At 49.3% G+C, this 21,927-nt stretch overlaps 2 protein-coding genes across 2 annotated transcripts; one reads left to right on the forward strand and one right to left on the reverse strand.

Annotated features, from left to right (window-relative positions):
- Positions 1–3,442: 3,442 nt before the first annotated feature.
- Positions 3,443–6,689, reverse strand: RHOB (ras homolog family member B). The gene has a single exon (XM_008537182.2). The coding sequence runs from the start codon at positions 5,488–5,490 to the stop codon at positions 4,900–4,902; it is 591 nt and encodes a 196-aa protein (XP_008535404.1). The 5' UTR covers positions 5,491–6,689; the 3' UTR covers positions 3,443–4,899.
- Positions 6,623–20,349, forward strand: LOC139075608 (endogenous retrovirus group PABLB member 1 Env polyprotein-like). Its single transcript, XM_070573250.1, has 5 exons — positions 6,623–6,976; positions 13,701–13,759; positions 15,688–15,909; positions 16,342–16,461; positions 18,746–20,349. The coding sequence occupies exons 3-5, from the start codon at positions 15,800–15,802 to the stop codon at positions 19,896–19,898; spliced, it is 1,383 nt and encodes a 460-aa protein (XP_070429351.1). The 5' UTR covers positions 6,623–6,976; positions 13,701–13,759; positions 15,688–15,799; the 3' UTR covers positions 19,899–20,349.
- Positions 20,350–21,927: the final 1,578 nt, after the last annotated feature.

Below are 21,927 nucleotides of genomic sequence, written 5' to 3' on the forward strand. Positions count from 1 at the left end.
AAACTGCGAAGTAACAAATGTTGTTGTAAGCCACTAAGTTTGGAGACAATTTGTTATGCAACAATAGATAACTAATGCAGATATAAAATAATACAGATAGAAGCCTTAGAATAGAGCCTGACGCATAGTCAATAAATATTAGCTATCATCATCATCGTTATAAATTATTATAAGTTGTTTGGACACACTGCTAGATGGAAAGCTCTCAGAGGGAGGCACCATGCCTGCCTAGCTGTCTACTAGGTCCCAAGCTCCTGGCATAATGCTAGGTACAGAGTGCTTTAGTCAACAGCAAATATTTGTTGGGTAAAAGAATAAACAGGAAGAAATGAACGGGGGTCCTCCAGACTCCTACCTCCCAAGCCAGGAAAGGGGCTGCTAACAGTGGGAGAGCAGTCTCCCTCTGGCCAGGAGATGGACCAAGTAAAGTTGTAAGGGCCTGTCCCTCAACAGGCTGGAGTACAAGGTCCCTTTGTGGTGTCACAGCCTCCTTGAGCCCAGGCTGCCTGTTTCCCAGGAGCACAGTTATCACAAAGGTAGTTCTTGTCGTCCTTGTGTCTGCCCCACATCCCTGGAAGGCACAGGGAAAGCAATGGAACCATCATCACCAACCTTCTCTCCTGGCCTGTGTGTGGACAGGGAGGGCCGGGGAGAGGCTCTGTTTGCCTTGGCTGAGTAACATCATTTTCCTTGACTGAAGAAATGTATGCCAGAGGGGCTAAAAGCAGAAGGTAGTTCTCACCCAAGAGAGCTTTATTCCCCCGAGGGCAGGCCCCACAGTAATATAAAGAAGCTCTATCTTCCATCTGCGCATCACCCACTCCTCTAAGACTCAGCTCAAATGTCTCCTCTTTCACGGCACCCTCCCCAACTTCCCCGGCTCCTGTTGTACCCTGGGCCTAATGCCTCCATTGGAGCTGCTGTCTTTGAGATCTTAGCGAACGCATTCCCGGAACTGCCTGGCCCACCAGGGCCAGGACTGTGGCCTATTCGCTTTCGTATCCCTGGTCTCTGCGGAGCTGACAAAGTGCCAGTGCTGACACTTACAGAGCGCTGTTGTATTCTGAATTCAGGAATGGCAGCAATAAATCTTTAGAAGGGCATGAAACCCCCTTTTGCACAAGAAAGTGAAGAAGAGGAGATGGGGTTATGTGTAGTTGGCCCTGGAAGGGACGCTCTCTGAAAGTGCCACGCTCTTGCAGTAAGGAAGTCGGGACTGCAGGGCACAGCACAAGTCTGAGGAACCTGAGCCACGTTCCTATAGAAACGACCTCCCTTCTCTGCGCATTGACAAGGACTCTCCCTTGTCTGAAGCCAGTAGTTCTCCAAGTGTGGTCCCCAGACCAGCAGCATCAGCATCACTCAGCACCTTGTTAGAAATGCAAATTTTCAGACCCCACCCCAGACCTCCTGGATCAGAAACTCTGGGGGCTAGGCCCAGCCATGTGCGTTTTCAGCAGCCCTCCATGTGATTCTGATGAACGCTTGAGTTTGAAAACCACCATTCTAAGTAGATTGAAACGCAAAGACCTTAGAAATACAATCCAGATTGATTTAACATTAAGATTAAACAAGAACCCAAGCCAATGCCCCTTGCTGTAAAATGCCCAGAATCAATGAACCACCCCCCATTCTCCACAAAACCATTCAACAGGCAATTAAATGAACTCAGCACATTTATTTTAAATGTGCAAAATGAATTTTCATATCCTAAGAGTAACACCAGATGTTTTACCCCTTTTTCCTAATTGATTTTCCAGCCTACAGCGATTCGTCTTTATATTTTCCAGTTGGATCCTAATGCAGCCAGAAGAGTGTGTTCCGGCAGGATTATTAAATGCCATGCATTTTAAAATAAGCATAATTTGGGCTGCCATGCGTCATTGGGATGGTTGTCTTCCCAAAAGATTAAAAAACAGACAGCTATAGGTACCAGGCAGCTTGGAGCAGGCAAGAAACCCAGAAAAGGCCCTTTCAGCGAGCTGGGTCGCCGGGTTCTTGGCTGGTTGCAAAGCTGAGTCCTGGGCACTGAGCCAAGCCCGAGCGCTTCTCCACAGAGTCCTGTACTCCCTGGTACCGAAGGATTTGCTAGCGGGAAAACCTGCAAATAAATATTTTGTTTTCTAATGGGAAGTTTTGTCTTTAAAATTGAGAAGAAAAAGCAGGCTGGGGGTAGAGGTGAGTGGGGTGGATGGGCAGAGGACAGCGGGAGGCCGTTGCTCAGAGAAGCAGCCAGCCTGGCCCAACCGTCTCTCCCTGCGTCTGGAGCAGCTCAGACAATTCCCCTCTGTTGGCTAATGGGGCGTTCTGCACAGGAGGCCCTGCTCCTGACGTGTTTAAGTGGGTGAAAGGTCACCAGCGACCAGGTTTGCCTCACTCAACAAAAGCTCCTGGGAGTCTGGGAAAGACAGGGAAACAGAAGCCTCAAGCTTTAAAGCAGAGGACTTCAAAATGGACCTTCCTTGTCCCTGCCCCGGGGTGGGAGAGGGGTTGGGGAGGGGTGGAGGGGGAGCAACTACGTGCTAGAAACCCAGAAAGTGCTGATTCCAAAAACAAACACCACACTTCCTTAGGTAGGTGGGAGAGGTTGGCACCATCAGCTACCTTCTCTAAAAGCTGCTGAGAACTGGCAGGCCTGAACCATCATGACTGTTAGCAGGATTTTAATGTGGTCTCCAAGTACAAATCTGCCTGTCTGGCTCTGAGACCTCCAGCAGCAGCTAAGTGTCTGAAATTAGAGCTCATCATGATTAAACCTCAAAATGCGACTGCTCCAACTTTAAATAACAGCCACCCGAAACATTCAGTGTTCTGTCCGTAATGTGCCCATTCTCGGTACTTAGCATCCTACAGCATGCTAGGTCCTGTATAGACACAGGTTCACATCAAAGTTCCATGATAGAAGAATCAGCTCCTGATGTGGGCTCTCTTCCACTTCCACCCACAAGCTCTAGCCCCAGAGATAACCACCTACAATCCCACTGGGTCCTGTGTAACCCCTTGAGGATCTGATGGGAATCCAGTAACCAGCCTTCTAGAGAGAGAGCTTGGCCCTACACTGGTAATTAACAAAAAAATGTTACCTAAATTTAAAGTGCACAAATGACAATTTTTCAAGTTTCAAGGAATAGGAGACAAAGGCTCCATAATAGATTAAGACACAAGTGTTCGTAAGACATACAAACAGTACACATTAGGTCACAGGTTTTGGCTCTGGGTGCCTGGGTAACCCACTCATCTTCCTCTGGGACACAGACAGGAGCAACTTCATCTCCCAGGCCACCCAACCCCCACACATTTCCAAAGGAATTTCATCCTCATTTACCACAAACACTATTAGGGAAATGGAGTTGCTGGCAAGAAAGGACCCCACCTAGCAGAATTCTTCCCTTGCCCCAAATTCACAAGGCTATTTTTACACACTATTAAACCACAGGAGCCATTTTATAAATGTCATCATCATAGTCTTTTAATATTTTACATAAAAAACTGTATACACAGCTTATAGAACTTTTATGTAAACATCATAAGCTCACCACTTTGTCATTTGTCAGTTTATTTAAAAAATAAAAAACAAGACAACAATTTAGTAGAAGTACCACGAGGTGGGGAAGGGAGGAGGAGAAAGGAGAGCCTAGGTTCACTCTCTGTAAAGATGCAGAGAAAATTTCACAGAGCTCTAGAGACTGCCTTGTAAAAAAAAAAAAAAAAGGAAAGAAAAGAAAAAAGGTTTTAAATAGGCCCCAATACTTGTTACTGCCCTTTATCAAAATAGTGCGCATACCTGCACAAATAAAATCGAAAAACAGTGTTGCCACTTTCTTCAAGAAAACAAAACAAAAATTAGTGGTTTCCTTTTCTCCTTGTTTTTTAAAAGTCATTATTTTTTTTTAAAAAACATCAGAAGTAGATGAGGTTACAGCGTACAAGTGTGGTCAGAATGCTACTGTCTTATGTAAATGACAAGTGCATTAAGTGTCAAACAATGAAACAATTGTGCAAAGAATCCTTTCCAAAATAAACAAGTTTTAGCCTTTAAATAAATCAAATAACATCATTTTCTTGGACTGAACAATTTCACTTCGTAGGACAGGCACAAAGTTCGCTTATGGCAAAATCAACCCGCAGCACACTCTCCCTCCTTCTGCCGGTGGCTCGTGAGGGGTTCGCCGGGGCGCAAGAGAAGAGTCCGGAAGCTGTGTCCTCTCAGCCCCAAGTCAGCTGCAAATGTCTTCCCCAGGGGTTGGAAAAATGGCCAAGTCCTGTTCATGCTTGGATGGGCGCCTGACCCAGGCTGGGCCGGAGCTGTTCCAGCGCCCTGTCACCCCACCCACCACCACCATTAAATAACACCATCCTACCTCCGAAAATAAAATTATATCTTTATTTATATAACATCCCATCCTCCCCAGCCCTCCCCTCCCGCAGTTCCCGTGGTCTATGTTACAGACAAGGGAGAGCAGGCGCTCGCTGGTACGGGCGAACATCTGATGGGGCGCGGCCGCACCCCGGCGCCAAGCTCCTCTCCGGGGACCAGAGGCGGGGGTGGGGTGAAAACGCGGCGGGGGGAGTCGAACATACACACAGCCACACACTCTGAAGAGGCTTGGCTCTTCAGAAAAGGGTGTTCAGGGGACCCTTGGCACGCAACGGGGCGCCCAGGCCTGTGCCACACAGCCGGACGCACACAGACACTGGAAAGGGGGCGCCCGGTGCCTCCCACGCCGATTCCCGGCGCCAGAGCCAGAGCCGCCAGGCCACGGCGGCCAAGCAGGAAGGCAGACGCCAGGCGGTCCGGTGGGGTCCTTGGGGGCGCGGGCCTCCCTTTCTCCGGGCTCGTGGGGGGCGGGTCCGGGAGAGGGAGCCGCGCCGGCAGGGGCAGGCGGAGGTCCGCGGCCCTCATAGCACCTTGCAGCAGTTGATGCAGCCGTTCTGGGAGCCGTAGCGCTTCTGCAGCGCGGCGCGCGTGGCCGTCTCGAAGACCTCGCGCACGCCCTCCTTGGTCTTAGCCGAGCACTCGAGGTAGTCGTAGGCTTGGATGCGCACGGCCATGGCGCGGCCGTCATCTGTGCGCACGGGTTCCTGCTTCATGCGGGCGAGCTCTGTGCGGACGTGCTCGTCGCTGCGCAGGTCTTTCTTGTTGGCCACCAGGATGATGGGCACGTTAGGGCAGAAGTGCTTCACCTCGGGCACCCACTTCTCGGGGATGTTCTCCAGCGAATCCGGGCTGTCCACCGAGAAGCACATGAGGATCACGTCGGTGTCCGGGTAGGAGAGCGGCCGCAGGCGGTCGTAGTCCTCCTGGCCCGCCGTATCCCACAGCGCCAGCTCCACTTGCTTGCCGTCCACCTCGATGTCGGCCACATAGTTCTCAAAGACGGTAGGCACGTACACCTCGGGGAACTCGTCCTTACTGAACACGATCAGCAGGCACGTCTTGCCGCACGCGCCGTCGCCCACCACCACCAGCTTCTTGCGGATGGCCGCCATGAGCGGGCCGGGCCCGGGCAGCAGGAGGGGGCCCGCGAACGCCTCGCTGCCGTCCCGCTCGCCGCTCACTGCTCACCTCGGGCTGCGCGATGGGGGCAAGGGTCGCTAGCTGCACCCAGGCCCCGCGGTGGCGCGTTGTCTCGGTGCGCTCGGGCTGCCGCGGCGGGGGCGGTGGGGGCGCGGGAGCATAGGGCGCACTGGGCGTCTCTGCGCTGCTGCCGGCCGGTGGCTGTTCTTCTCGCCCCGGGCCCGGGGTCGCCGCCTCTGTGCACAAACGGTAGCTCGAGCAGGGGAGCCGGCCTAGCCCCCTCCCGGTGTCTACAGGCCTCGCCCAGGGTACACCAGACCGCACAACGACAGCCAGACTGCGGTGGCAGATGCGGGCTGCGGCCCTAGCGCCCGCTATTTAAACAGTTGGGCCACTTTCTTAATATAGCCGCCCAATGGGAAGCGAGCCGACTGAGCTCATCGCTGCGGAGCTTGGCTCTGATTGGCAGTCCGCTGCAGCCCAGGGGCGGGGCCGGGAGAGCTTGATTGACGGCCCAGGCCGCGGGGCTGGGAGAGGCGGCGACTGGGGAGTCTGCGCCGCGGCTGGCGCGGCGGGGCGCTGGTGGCACCGGGCTTCCCTCCTTCCCGGTAGCTTCTGCGCGCGGAGCCGGGGGCTGCGAGCGGACTGCTTAGAGCCCGAGGGGCCTGGAAGAGCGGTCCGAGAGAGGCGGCACTTTGTGGGGCGTGGGCGACTTCCTACCGCTCAAAATTGCCGCAGCTTCCTCGCAAACTCCCAACGGGTGGTGGGACCTGGCGGAGAGGGGGCGGCTCCTTTACCGTGGTTTTGCTTTTAAGTAAACAGACACACGCACACGTTTGTTTTCCAGCAGGGTTTTTTCTTTTCTTTTCTTTTAGAAGCTGCCCCTCTCTGGCTAGTCCGCCAACCACTCCCCCTCCCACCCCCGCCCCGGGTACTCGCCCTTGGGCAGCCCTAGGTTTGAAGGAGCTGGGTGGGCCAGGGCAGAGCCCCCGGCTCTTACAAGTCCTGCCGCCTTCCCCTTCCCCGCCCCCAGACTGGGTCTCTAGGTGAAGATTAGGAGAAGGGACGGTGAAAAAGGAAGGTCGACGCTGGTTGCGGAACTTCAGAACCGCTTGGAGGAAGTTACCAAGCAGAAGGAGGCAGCATGGGTCCTAGTTTGCATGATTAATTCGGATGCTGGTCCTAAGGCCGAGAACTGTCCGAAGTCGATAGTACCATTGAATCCAACCACCCCACACCCTGTTGGGCAAGAAGAGACTGAGGCCCCGGGGAGGAGAGAGGGGAAGAAACTTTCAGGCCGGGAAGGGACGCAGCACATTAGTATCTGGTGGGGTGCTAGAACCCTAGTCTCCTGCTACACGCCAGGACTTCGCTCATTGATCTCGCGGTTCCTGCAGGAGCTGACATCTACATCTGATCCAGAAGGACCTAAGTCAATGGATTTCAATGGACATAAAGGTGGGAAGAGGGGAGAGGGCCTCCGGGGAAGGGGGAACAGCTTGAACAAAAGCAGAGAGGTGGGAAAGTGTAGGACGAACTCTAGGAACGGTAATAGCTTAGTCTGGCTGCACTTGATGGACAGAGAGAGTTGGAACTCAGGCTGGGGCCTATCATGGAGGGCTAAGGTACCAAATACACAGGTTGGGCCATACTTACTATGGAGGCAGTGGGATGCCTACCAGCTTTTCAGCAAAGGACAGACCCAACACATACTGATGAGGTTACTGCCTCATTATTCTGCCTCCCTCTCCAAGACTGGAAGCTCTTGGAAGGCCAGGAGCCTGTCTTACCTCAGCATCTTGAAGACCTAGCACAATGCCTGACCCTATGCAAGAATCAGTAAACCACTGTGGAGAATTCACCTAAATGCTCAGGAAATCAGCTGGAACTTTCTGGGGGTCTCTTCCCTCAAACTCCAGACTCTGCTCTAACAACCATCCAACCAAATCCATGCAGCCCGCTGTTACTGAGTCCTGGAGTTTTCACACGTTTCATATGTTGAGATCTCCGTCTCTATATGGACACCGCAGACATAATCAGGTCAAAGAAGACATTAGTGCCCCTTCACCCCTAGAGCCGGTCCTAGGGGGAGCATCTCAGATGACCGAAAGTGCTTCCCTCACAGTGGGTTAGCTCCTCTACAACGCCCAGCTGTTTTGTTTCGTTTTGTTGTTTTCCAGATCTAAGGAACTGAACTGTCAATAAGTAAATAATTTTTCCACCGTGGGATCCATGGGAGAAAGTAGGTTTTTTTGATCATTGATTTAGAGCTCCAATCTGGAAACTTTTTCTTTTTCTTTTTTTTTTAGTTAGCCTGTTAGAAGACTCTTATCTGAATTTTTCTTATTTTAGTCAAAACCTTTTATAGCTGTATTGTTAACACTGCTTTCCTTGGTCTTAATATAGCTTGGGAATCTTGGCTATGTCCTTAAGCTTCAAATATTAAAATATCAAACAATTAAAGCTTTGTACCATGTGTTTTTTTAAAAACTGAAATACAAAGTACCAGGAAGAGGAATTCAATTCACTCATTTCCTGATTCTCAGACATATTATATGAGATGTCCTGAGCTTGAATCTCAATATTGCAATAATTTCTAAAAATATTCAGTTGGTAAATATGCCAAAGTAAACAAATAGAAAAATCTGGGTTCTGCAGCAACTTGTTTTCATGGTATTCATTTTTTTTTTTTTTGTCCAAGATACTTTGACAAGCTCTGTGGAGACGGCACCACTTACAGGATAAACTTTTCCAAACTAGGTGATGCGCCCCACAGTCTCTGGCCTCCCCTCTCCCTTCACAATACACTCCCGCTGAAGGGAGGGGATAAAACTGATTCATCTATGAGAACAAATCATTTTATAATTAACTTTATTAACATCTAGATTCGTTGTATGACAGATACCCACACCAGCAAGAGGGTGAAATTATCCTTCGGACGAAAGGGAGATGTTAATCTGTCCCCAATAAGTTAATCTTCAGCTTAATTTATTTGGGTTTTTTGTCCAGTGTTTCTTACAGATCTGTAAATTTACCCCCAAATCCTCTCAGACAAGAGCTAAGACTGGAATGTTCATTAGATTTTAGTGCCACCTTGTGGCAATCTTTACAAGTTTTTTTTTCTTTAAAAAAAATAAAAAATAAAAAAAATATATGATTATAAAAAAGCTTATCTAGTCAAAAGCATGCATGTTATGACTATTTTTATTTTAAGATCTTTCATGGGATGTAAAACCCTAAAGAATGTTTTACAAGTAGATTCTTTAGAAATTCTTCACATATATATTTATATATACATACAATGTTTTTCATATACACTTAAAAAAAACAAATTCCTTCCTGGTTAAATAGTAACTTCTAAGAGCGATCAGAAGAAAGAGATAAAGGCTATGGAACCTCACTAATTTACATAACAATGGACTTTCTTTTCCCCTTGTTATAATATACAGAAATGTAAAACAACTTTAACCACAAAAATCATCTGCCTCTTTTCCCCAGTTAAGAAAGCCATTATTGGATATTCCAGTATAATTAAAAGTAATAATAATTCATTTACCAATAAGCATTTACTGGGAACCAGCAATGCAATAGACATTCCTGACAGCCATTTGATTTTTAATTTTTTCTAATTTAAGGAGTAGCTTAAAGTCTATAAGAAAATCGTCGCCCATCCATCTCAGTGCAGTGAGTCTTAAAAAGGGAAAGGCTCTTCTAGAACTAGTCATGTTATTTCACGTGGAAAAATGGAGGTGGTCCCATCTGGTCTGTTCGGGGCCCGTTCAGCCATGAGTTACATAGCTGAGCCTTCAAGCTGCTTTCTGGGGTCTCCAGCCATGAGCAAGGGCAGGTCAAACATCCCTCTTCTGCCCTGAGATTGTGACCCAGTGTGACCCAGGCCTAAGGCAGAGGAGGCTGGGCTCGCAGGAGAACCACCATAGCTAGACTGTGAAACTTCAGAACGTGGGCACTGGGCTCTGATCAGACCCCCGTCTGTCCAGCCCAGCGCCAGGCCAGGGGGAGTAGGCAGTATGCAATGCAGCAGTTCCTGATGCTCTGAAACCGCCCTGTCCAGTCCAGTAGCCGCTAACCACGAGTGGCTGCTGAGCGCTTTAAATGCTGCTGGTGCCACTGAAGAACTAAGTTTATAATATCTGATTTTCATTAATTTAAATTTAAACTTAAAAAACTGATGTTCAGGGTGGGGAAATGGGGAGATGTTGATCAAAGAGTACAAACTTCCAGTTATAAGATGAATAAATTCTAATGTACAGCGTGGTGGTTGTAGTTAATAATACTGTATTATATACTTGAAAGTTACTAAGAGAGTAGATGGCAAATGTTCTCACCACAAAAAGAAATGGAAATTATGCAACGTGATGGAGGTGTTAGCTCAGCTATGATGCTAAGCGTTTTGCGGTATGTAACCGTATCAAATCAACACAGTGTACACCTTAAACTTACACAGTGCTATATGTCAGTTATATCTCAATAAAGCTGGGGAAAGAAAGAATTAAATGAATACTGATAAGGACCACAAAAAATTAATAAATAATAATTTTTAAAAACTTATATTTGATTCAGTTATAGTCATGCACCACATAACTTTTCGGTCAATGACCAACTACATATACAATGGTGGTCCCGTAAGATTAGTACTGTACAGCCTAGGTGTGTAGTAGGCTATGCATCTAGGTTTGTGTCAGTACGCTCTATGATGGTCACAGATCAACGAAATTGCCATGCATTTCTCAGAACGTATCCCTGTCCTTAAGTGACACGTGACTGTGTTAGGAAAATTTTATGTACATCTGAAACAACTTGGGTATGTGAATCTGCTTTTTCCTATTGGAAATTTTATGAAATCTAAATACAGATTATTTTCCATGAAAATTTATCATCTGAATTGAGATGTGCTATAACTGTAAAATAAACACTAGAATTGAAGGCTTAAATTGAAAAACATGTAAAATAGTCCATTAATAATTTTTAGTGAATTACATGTTGAAATGAGAATATTTCCCACATAGTGGATATATTTTTTAATATATGAGATATAATATGTTGGATATATTTGGATATATGATTCAAATTAATTTTACCTTTTTATATTTTTTAATCTGACGATTAGAAAACTTCGTTACACATGGGGTGCACGTTGCGTTTCTGTTGGACAACACTGCTCTCAAATGGCTACAAGTTCCTGTGGCCCCTGGCTACCCCCTCGCTCACCATCCTCTCAGGGAGTCTCCTTTATATGAGGCCCTGGAACCCGTTAATCTCCCTGTGGGTTTGATTTCCTTTTGCTTGTCCTAAACTCATTACTGGGTTCCAGCTTGGCTCAGACACTCAGATGAACACTGGTTTGGGGCCTTCTGGAGCCTCCTGGTCCCACTGTCCCTCACCGCTCTCCAGACCAGGCACCTCCAGGGCTTTTCATCCGTCCCCCTGAAGCTGCAGCCTAACCTGTCCGACCCTCACTCCAACCCTAGGCAGTGTTTTCTGGAACAGTAGAGGCTGTTTGGGCCTTTTTGCACGGTGACTTGTTTTCCTTTCCAAAGAAGAGAATCAAAATCTAGTCCTTGTCCAATTTTGGTAGAAAATTAGGAGTTTGGTAGAAAAGTAGGTTGTTTTCTGGAACTCTCGTATCAACCTCAATCCTCTCAATTCTGTTCAGTAAACACCGATTGAGAGGAGAGAGTGGAGAAGGGGAAGTGAAGGCACAAAAATAAGTAAGACATAGGACCAACATGTAAAGACACACACACACACACACACACACCCCCAGCTGTGGGACCGGGTATCACTAATGTGTGGAGCCGGCTTCACACAAGAGGTCACATTTGAGCAGGGCCTTGACTAACAAGGAGGATTTTTCCAGAAGAAAGAGATCCCCATTTGCACCGTCTGAAACACTTACTTTGTGAATTTTATGTGGAGAAAGCTGCCAACCAGAGCCATTTGCTGGAAAGAAGTATCAATAGGCAGAAATAGAAACATGTTCCTCCTTCCACGTGTGAGGTTGGCCTGATGACAACAGTGGGGTGCGCTTTATCTTGCCCTGAGGAACAGAAGGGCAGAAAAGAAAGAGGAAGGTCACAAGAACTTGTCATTACATAAGTGCTGTCATTACAAAATCCACCCCAGCGAATGCTCCCCGCATCTGTGGTGAATGCTGAAATTGCACATATGTCTGTTAACTTAGCAAAAGCTGCGGGAGGGTGGTGTGCAGTGAGCAGGAGGGAGGGAGCCTCCTGCCAGGAGGCTGGAGACCTGCTTTTTGAGCCTCATAATTCCTAGCTGTACAGCCTTAGGCAAACCATCCTTTCTCAGTCTCAGTTTCCCCGTTTGTAAAATACAGGTAGAACTCAGAGGTTGGACTCAAATGTCCATGGGGCCCTGCAGGTGACATAACTGTGTATGACATTAGGTCCTGATGGAAATGGGAGGGAAGTGGAGAACATGCCATATCTAAGCTGTGGAAGTTCAGAATTTAACAACAAGCCGCTGGGCTGTCCCGAAAAGGCACAGGCCCAGCTGGGTGGATTTGGCCATCAGAACCAGGCTGTGGCCCCTGACCAGATGAATAGTATTTTTAACAGATCAAGGGGCAATATGGTCTTAAGTAAGAATAGATTGTTCTCCCAGCTGAGAAGTAAGCCCCTCTTCCCTTTTTTTAGTCTTCCTTTCCTTTCCTTTATCTTCCCTTTTTCTAGTCTTGTAAGCAAATGATCTAATGAAGGGCTGGCCCGGTGGCGCAACGGTTAAGTTCACACATTCTGCTTCTTGGCAGCCCATGTTCGCCGGTTCCGGTCCTGGGTGCAGACATGGCACCGCTTGGCATGCCATGCTGTGGTAGGCATCCCACATATAAAGTAGAGGAAGATGGGCACAGATGTACAGATGTTAGCTCAGGGCAAGTCTTCCTCAGCAAAAAGAGGAAGACTGGCAGTGGTTAGCTCAGGGGTAATCTTCCTCAAAAAAAAAAAAATACCTAATCAAAATATTTATACAAGGATGATTCACTTCTTGTGTTCTCTTATGATATCAGAATTTTGCAATAGGGAGGAGCTGAATTCACAATGGGTTTCCACATTCCAATGTGTTACCACTGAAGCTGTGTTTGTTTGTGTTTATAGCATGAGATGGAGCCTATATTAGGAGCCACTGCTCAGAACCAGGGAATCTGGGGAGCAGCTGACTCATTCGTGGGGAGGCTACGACGGATACACTTCACCCCACCATCTCCAGGCGCGCTCTGCTCCAGCCACACAGGGGGGTGGGCCATGCCGCAGCAAAAGAAACTTCTTCTTGAGGGTCCTCAGTCAGAAAGGAGATCATGAGGGCCAGCCCTGTGGCCAAGTGGTTAAATTTGTGCCCTCCATCGGCGGCCCAGGGTTTCACTGGTTTGTATCCAGGGCGTGGACATGGCACCACTTATTAGGCCATTCTGAGGTGGCATCCCACATGCCACAACTAGGACTCACCACTAAAATATACAACTATGTACTGGGGGGATTTGGGGAGAAAAAGCAGAAAAAGAAAAAAGAAGGTTGGCAACAGTTGTTAGCTCAGGTGCCAATCTTTAAAAACAAAAAAAGAAAGAAAGGAAAGCATGGAAAATCTCTCTCTCAGACAACTCTCTGATGGAGATTGTAGGGGCACTAGCTGGTGTACCCCCTTTAAGACCATGTGTCCTAGGGGCCGGCCCCGCGGCACAGCAGTTAAGTTTGCACGTTCCACTTCTTGGCGGCCTGGGGTTCGCTGGTTCGGATCCCGGGTGTGGACATGGCACTGCTTGGCATGCCATGCTGTGGTAGGCGTCCCACATATAAAGCAGAGGAAGATGGGCGCGATGTTAGCTCAGGGCCAGGCTTCCTCAGCAAAAAGAGGAGGACTGGCAGTAGCTAGCTCAGGGCTAATCTTCCTCAAAAAAAAAAAGACCATGTGTCCTTGAAGGTCCTTGTCTGGGCTATGTGCCAGCACCCATGATGGTAACAGTCCTGGGTTTGGCCAACCCAGCTGTTTTCTCATGGGACAGTTAGCACAAAGACCCTCAAGGTCTGAGGAAACACAGAGGCTCTGGGGGGTGGGAAGGCTCTGGTCCCTGGAATGCAGGTCGATCCCCTTTGGCAAGCATGCAGCCTTTGTTCCTCTGCCTATTTAAACAAGCTTCTCTTGGTAGGGCGGTAGCGGTGCACAGATGTATATCCAGCAGGCCGCCCCCGGACTCTCTCCCTGAATGTAAGTACCAATAAATCTGTATGTCTCGCCCACCATCTCTGGGTCATTTCTTTGGTCTCTCAGCACGATACCTCACTGCCCTAGCCCAGCTGGGCATGCAGCCCTACACTTGGCTGGCCAGCCAGGAGACCAAAGACACCTTTGTGAGTGCCAAGACTATGGGGAATGGGAAGGGGAAATCCCCAGTTGACCGGCATCTTCGATGTGGGGACCAGTCACTGCCATCCTACATGGATGAGGCCCACCATGTGAGTACGGGGATGCCCCAAAAATGCCAAAGGGCCTTGGGGAAATCCTGGGCATGGTTGATGTGGGGAAACGAAAATCAGAAGCCCTGGCAGAAGCTATTGCAGTGAGGTGGCCCCATCCTTGCTGCTGTTCACTTTGCAATAGAAGCTGAAATGGAAGCTAAGATGGAGGTGAGGCAGCTACAAGGCGAGTTAAAATTAGAAAGGGAAGCATGGCTGGTTCAAGCCAAAACTGCCAAACTTCTGTCAACAGCCTACAGGAGTCTCATGGGAAGATAAAGACCTTAGCCTGCTGCTTCGCCAAGATGAAAGGGCGATGGCTGCCACAGGCAAAGGTACGAGCTCTCATGACAACGAGATTGGAAGCCAAAACAATGGGACCCATGTAAATCAAGCAATGAAGAAAGTGAGGACACTGTTGCCTGGGATGAACCATTAGAGGTTCCTGTAATAGCTGTCCCACCCATCCTAACCGAATAGTTAAAGTCTGACCAGCCCTGACCCACGCAGTGGATCCCACGGACCTGCCTCCACCTGTTTGGCATATGCATTCCAGCAAGAGGGCTTATACCGCCACAGAACTGGTGGAATTGGGCAACAAATTTAGGCAGAAGGGGAGAGCAAGTATCCCCAGCTGGTTTTTGTGTCTCTGGGATGCTGGTGCAGAAGGCATTTTGCTATCGGGGGTGGAGATGAGAAAAATGGCTTCTGTCACCTCCCACCCCACCCTGCGGCAACGCCCTTATGCCGGCATTAATGAGGACAGGGCAATCTCTCTCCTGACCTGGCTAGTCACTGCCTGCAGGGGTGCCTGGCCCAATGAGGGAGACATACCCATGCCCCCTCCCCTTTGGCAGACCATGGAAGAACTACAGGAATTATTGAGGGAATTAGGTATGAAGCATGCGGTTTGCACTGAACGCTTCCAAGAGCCTGACGATGAGATTTTTACTGCAGGCATAAAAGACACTGTGTTGGAAACAGCTCCTAACCAATGGTATGGGGCCTTGGTTTCAATTCTCAGTCCTTTGGTGGGTCAAACAGTGTCCCGGGGCAACCCAAGCCATAGCCAACCTGGGAGAAACAGACAAAATCAGAAAGAAGGAGGTAAGGGCTCCTGGGGTCCCGGGAGGGAAGGAAGATAAAGGGGGCAAAAGGTTAGATTGACTCTAGGCAGATGTGGCAAGACTTGATGGCTGCAGGCACCCCTTGGGAAAAAATAGATAAGCAGCTGAACACTGTTTTGGTGGCATTATGGCAGAAATTAGAGCCAAAACAGAGGTTCACCAAGCCTGCTTCTGGGGAAGCCCCTGGGGCTGCCCACCCCATGGCACCCCCCGTGACAACATGGGAACATCCCAGCCCTTTTGACTAGGGAATAGGTTAAGGGATCCCAACTCACCCCTGTAACCATGTGCATGTAGCATGAGTTTCAGGGGACCAGAGGCCACATGTAGAGCTGACAATTTATTGCTCTACCAACAATAAATAGACTGTTTTAGCCTTAGTAGACACAAGAGCAGAATGTACTTTGATTCATGGCAATCCATCTCGTTTTGATGGCCCTATTTCTGTTACAGATGGTTGTGGTGGGGGCACAGTCAAGGTGAAACTAGTGCCGCTGGTGTTGCAGATAGGGCGTCTCTTGCCAAAACGGTATATGGTTTATATTGCCTATAGCGGAATACATCCTGGGTATGGACATCTTCACTGGCCTGACTCTACAGACTACTGCTGGGGAATTTCATCTCCGGGTCTGCATGATTAAAGCTGTAATAAGGGGCCATGCCAAATGGACTCCAGTGAAGTTGCCCCAACTGCGTCGTGTGGTGACAATAAAGCAATATCGTCTCCCGCGGGGGACAAGATGAAATCATGGGAACTATACAGAAGTTGGCAAAGGTAGGAATCATTAGACCTACATGTGGCCCATTCAGTAGCCCCGTTTGGCCCATCCGGAAGCCAGATGGGACCTGGCGAATGACTGTGGACTATAAAGAATTGAACAAAGTAACACCGCCTATATAGGCTGCTGTCCCCAGTATAGCCTCCCTCTTAGAGCAAATAGGGGATGCCCTGGGGACCTCTCATTTTGGTCTGGACCTTGCTAATGCCTTTTGCAGCATCACCCTGGATGAAGGCAGTCAAACCACTTTGCCTTCACCTGGCAGGGCACACAATGGACTTTCACTGTTCTGTCTTAAGGGTATCTCCATAGTCCCACAATTTGTCATGGTCTTGTGGCCACTGACCTGGCCCAGAGGGCAAAAGCCCCTGATGCTACCTTGTTTCAGTATCTCAGTGATGCCATGTTAACCTCTGAGTCTTTTCTAGACCTCCAGGAAGCCTCCTGCTCCCTCGTCGCCCGCCTACATCAGCAAGGATGGGTGGTAAACAACAACAAATCACAAGGGCCTGGGTTGTCTGTCAAATATTTGGGTGTTGTCTGGTCAGGTAAGACAAAAGTGGTTCCTGCTGCTGTTCTATAGATTAGATAGAGGCTTTCCCAACACTCAACATCCCAAAACAACTACAGACCTTTCTGGGCTCATTAGATTATTGGAGCCCTTTTCTTTCTCATCTAGCCCAACTACATCATCCTCTTTATAAGTTTGGGTGAAAGGGGGACCACCGAGCAGGAGACCTTCACCCAAGCCAAAGTAACAGTGAACAAATCCAGTCCTTGGTTGTGGATTGGACATTTCCAGTTACCCAGAGGGTTCGGATGAGGTCTCTGGCAGAGGCAAGGCAATAAACGAGTGCTCCTTGGCTTCTGGCCCCAATTGTGGAAAGGGGCTGAAAACTGGTATAGCACCCTGGAATGACAATTGTGTGCTGCTTACCTGGCCCTCTAGCAGGTGGAGCCCATAACCCGTTCCCTGCCAGTCACAGTCCATACTCATCAACCCATTGCAGGGTGGCTGCAGGATGCTTTCCAGAAGCCCCACTGGGAAGCAGCCCAAACACAGACATTGGCAAAATGGCATGCATACTTGCAACAATGAGGGACCCTCACCAGTAGCCCCTGAGTGCAGAGTTGCATGCCATCCTAGGACCGGTAACATACACCACAGAAGAAACAACCCCGTTAGATGAGGTGCCCAGGCCTGAAACCCTGCCACATGTACAGGAAGGAGAAGGACCAATCCCGGTAGAGGCCTGGTATATGGCTGGCTCTGCAATGGGCAAACTCCCCCACCCCCACAGTGGACAGCAGTGGCCATCCAGCCTTCAATCGACAGCATGTGGTTGGACTCTGGCTCTGGGTACAGTAGTCAATGGGCCAAATTGTGGGCTGCCTGGATGGTGCCGACTCATAAACCAAATCCAATGTGTCTGTGTACGGACAGTCAGGCAATCTATAAAGGGCTCACTCTGCAGATGGCACAAGGGGCACGACAAAAGTGGACTATTAATGGTCGTCCATTGTGGGGGGGCAGAACTCTGGGATGATATCTGGCAACCTGTCCGGGGAATGACAATAACAGTGTACCATGTGTCTGCACATCAGGCGACAATGCCACCAGGAAAACAAGAAGCAGACGAGTTAGCTCAGATTCACCTCCTGAAAGAAGCACCAGCAGAGAAAGTGGCAGAGTGTCTACACAAGAAGAATGGACACAAAGGACAAAGACCCTCTGGGCTATTGCCAAGGCCTGGGGCGTCCCCTGCACTATGCTGCTGTGGAGCAGGTCTTTCAGGCATGCCCTTCCTGCTCCTCGTAGAGATCCTGGGCCATTCCCCGGACACAGGCCAAACTGCCAGAGGCAACCAGCCTGCTCAACACTGGCAGGTGCGCTACATCTGGCTCTTGCCTCTTTCTGATGCCTATCGGTATGCCCTTACTTGTGTGGTCACGTATACAGGACTGCTACAGGCATACCCCAGCAAGAGGGCCACACAAAAGACTACTATAAGAGGCCTGGAAGACCTCTGTGCTGGGTACGGTGTTCCCACAGACATTGACAGTGCCCAAGGTACGCATTTTACTGACCACCAGGTACAGACATGTGCTGATCAGATGGATATACATTGGCATTTTCACCTGCCATACAAGCCCACGGCTGCAGGACCAGTGGAATGAATGAATGGCTTGCTGAAACAACAACTGAGGACAGAAGACAGGACCCTGGCCCACTGGACAAGATGCCTGGCAACTGCAACACATCAACGAAATAAACATGAGAGGCACACCCGACCCAGTGCACATCAGGTGTTGACAAGGGACCTGATTCGACAGTCCACCTACAGACAAGAGCTAATCAAGGAGAAAAACTGCAACCACAGCTGGGCGCTCAGAACAACTTGCTTTTGCCTCTGCCACAAGAACTCCCTACCAGGACCCACGTGGTCACTTGGCCCTGGAACTGGCAGGTGGAGCCCTGCTGGTGTGGTCTCTTAGCCCCTTGGGGAACAGGCTTAGAATAGGCTATCACAGTGACACCCTTCTTTACGGGGGGGCCACCCAAAACCTCCAAATTACTAATCCAGGGCCTCCAATTCCCCAAGGTATGTTCATCCTTTCCCTCTGGTGTGTCGTTGTTCCTCCCTTATCCTTTACCACCACCCCTGCAGTGCCTACACCAACCGGACAAGCAGTAGGGTATTGCCCACCTGGTTTGAAACCATAGGCCAATACCACACAGACTCAAGACACTGCAACTGTGTGTGTGTCTTGCTGGATGGTCATGACCTCCCTGTTCTAATCCCCTCTAAACATCTTACTTTTCGTCCTTAGGATGATATCTGCCAACCTCTTCACTGCCTGGGCACACACCTTTGCTGATATACAAAATCACTCCAACTGCTGGGTATGCAGCGAGCTACCTCTCTCTTCAACCACGGGGTTACCATGGCGTCTCCAAGCTGCCAACGCCTCTGACTGGAGAGCCCTGCAAGAGAGAAGGAACGCCGCCCACTTTCCCATTTCTGCTCCCCTCCTACCAAGTAGCCTGTCCTTGCCCTCTTATGCTGCTTCTCGAAAGCATATCTCCCAGCTTATGCGTGAGCAGGTTAATACAACCCCAAAGGCAGGGTACTCTGTATTTGATGGCGTAGGATGGTTAACTGCTGTACAAATAGAATTAAGAGGGTCCCTTCCCTGGTGTGTTGAATGTCACAATAGCTCTGCACCACCAAATAAAAGTATTTCAAGAAATGTGGGGTGGACACCTAAAGCAACGTGTAACCAAACAATTATTATTACTGCTGATATGTGGCTGGGAAAACAAGACAACACCATCAGAGGAGCCTATGCCTCTCCTCGGGGGTGGCTGTGGGCTTGTGGCACACACGGCTGGCCCTATCTGCCTTATAACTGGACTGACAGATGCACATGGGGGCGCCCTTACATCCCTGTACGCGTCCTGTCTTCCCTTCAACAGCGTCCTTCTAATTGGGAGGCAGTCCGTGCGCGCCATCGTGTGCGACGTACTGTAGGGTTGTTTCACCCCCTTGCTGTCTTCTCCCCTCCGGCTGTGGCTGTGGATGTAGAATGGCAAGTGTCTGCCCTAGCCCAACATATGGCAAGAGCCCTCAGTGATACCAGACATGCAATAACTCTACTAAATGAAGAAACCTCTCAAATGAGACAAGTAGTGTTACAAAATAGAATGGCCTTGGACATGCTTACCGCAGCCCACGGAGGAAGCTGTGCCCTGATTAAAGTAGAATGCTGTGTGTATATCCCTGATCATGCCCACAGTGTTCCCTCTGTGATGGCCTCCTTACGTGCTCACGTACAGGCTGTTGAGAACCTGTCCACCAACCCAGTATCCACTTGGATACAATCCCTCCCCTCCACTTGGCAACATGTTTTCTTTACTGTCCTTGCCTGTTTACTGCTGCTTTTATTTTCATGTTGTGCTGTCTATTGCTGTCATGGTCTCTGACTACAGTGCTCCTCTGTGTCTGGCTCAAGGGAAGCCACAGAAGACTGGAGCAATGAGATTGTAAAGGCCATTCGGACATGTGGCGGGTGGAGTGTAGGGGCACTAGCCAGGGTGCCCCTTTAAGACCATGTGTCCTTGAGGGTCCTTGTCTGGGCTATGTGCCAGCACCCACAATGATAACAGTCCTGGGCTTGGCCAACCCAATTGTGAGCGTGGGAGAGTTAGCACAAAGACCCTCGAGATCTGAGGAAACACAGAGGCCCTGGGGGGTGGGAGGGCTCTGGTCCCTGGAATGCAGGTCATACAGGGATGATCCCCCTTGGCAAGCATGCAGCCTTTGTTCCTCTGCCTACTTAAACAAGCATCTCCTGGGGGGCAGTAGCGATGCACAGATCTATATCCAGGGACTCTCTCCCTGTATGTAAGTCCCAATAAAGCTATATGTCTCGCCCACTGTCTCTAGGTCATTTCTTCAGTCTCTCTGCATGATATCCCACTGCCCCAGCCTAGCTGGGCATGCAGCCCTACAGAGCTGCTTCATTGTGGAATGTGGAGTTGTGTGATTTCAGCTAGGCTTGATCACACGTACGTTTAAGAAAGAAGTTAATACAGGGCCAGTCCTGGTGGCCTAGTGGTTAAGTTTGGTGTGCTCCACTTCAGTGGCCTGGGTTTGGATCCCGGGCTTGGACCTACGTCACTCGTCTGTTAGCGGCCATGCTGTAGCAGTAGCTCACAGAGAAGAAGAAAAAAGAGGAAGATTGGAAACGGATGTTAGCTGAGAGCAAATCTTCCTCAGCAAAAAAAAACAAACAATGCTTGTATAGCTTGGAAATGTCAGTACTATGCCTAGGAAGTTCACTCATTCATTCATTCATTCCACTAAGATGTGTTAGGAGCCTCCTGTATGCCAGGGCCTGGGTACAGGAGCTAGCTGCCATGCTTTAAGGAACTCATGGACTTAGCGTACTTGGCATCTCATAGCTGTTGAACTTCCTATGTCTAAATGAGGTAGGGACAGAGCTTGGACCTGGCAGATGTGAAGGAGGTGATGACAGTTACTGTTCTCATTCAATCATTCATTCTGCAAACTTGCTCTGTGCCAGCAATGGGACAGAGGGAGGAATTAGACAGAGTTCCTGTCCTCAGAGGAGCTCCAGTCCACAAATATAAGTGGCAATACAGTACATAGTCCTAACAATTAAACTGCTTGTTTCACTCTAGTGTGTAAGTGCGTAATGGGTAGGCACGGGAGGGGCCTGCGGAGGTCAGAGAAGGTTTAAACTAAGTGGGATATTGCCACTTTGGTGGCCCTCGTGAACTATACCCCCGAGTATTCATCTCCTTGTGTGGTCCCCTCCTGTGATGAGCTTGGCTCTGTAAGCTTAAGCCTATGGGACATCAGCAAGAATGATGCAAGCCGCAGCTGGATAAGTACTTGCATACTGGAGCTTGCCCTTTTGGAATGCTTATTCCTGGAGCCTGGCTGCCATCCTTTAAGGGAACTCAATCAGCCATGCAGAGAAGCCTATATGGAGAAGAACTGAACCCCTAACCAACAGCCTCAGCAAAACTACCAGCTGGTGGCCAGTACCAACTGCCAGCTATGTGGGTGGGGCCATTTGAACCTCCCTTCCTGACACCCTAGCCAACACCATAGAAAGTAGAACTGCCTGGGTCAACCAATAGAATCATGAGAAATAGTAAATTGTTACTGTCTTCAGCCACTGTGTTTTGGGATGGTTTGTTCCACAGCAATGGATAGCCAAAACAAGCTGAGTCTTGATGGTTGCATAGAGGTTAGCCAGGCCAAGAGAGGAAAAGAAGGGCATCCTGGAGTATGGAGGCATAAGATAGCACACATATTTAGGTACTAGGCAGCTGCATAGGGTGGAAATGTGGGGTATAAGGCGGAGAGAAGCAGTCACTGGAACTGAGGAGGCTGGCCAGGCCCAGATCCGAGCATCTGAAAATGGGTTGGGAATCCCGAGACCACGCCTAGGTTCGTTGATTCACTAAGAGGACTCACGGG

The sequence above is a fragment of the Equus przewalskii genome, chromosome 14, assembly GCF_037783145.1.
Source record: "Equus przewalskii isolate Varuska chromosome 14, EquPr2, whole genome shotgun sequence".
In the NCBI taxonomy this organism is placed as follows: Eukaryota; Metazoa; Chordata; class Mammalia; order Perissodactyla; family Equidae; genus Equus; species Equus przewalskii.

Coding starts and splice junctions, on each gene's coding strand:
- RHOB (XM_008537182.2), bottom strand. CDS start 5,490: ATGGCGGCCATCCGCAAGAAGCTGGTGGTGGTGGGCGACGGCGCGTGC.
- LOC139075608 (XM_070573250.1), top strand. CDS start 15,800: ATGGACTCCAGTGAAGTTGCCCCAACTGCGTCGTGTGGTGACAATAAA. Junction 15,910..16,341: donor CTATACAGAAGTTGGCAAAG/GTAGGAATCATT, acceptor AGTCTTTTCTAG/ACCTCCAGGAAGCCTCCTGC. Junction 16,462..18,745: donor TTTGGGTGTTGTCTGGTCAG/GTAAGACAAAAG, acceptor TTTCGTCCTTAG/GATGATATCTGCCAACCTCT.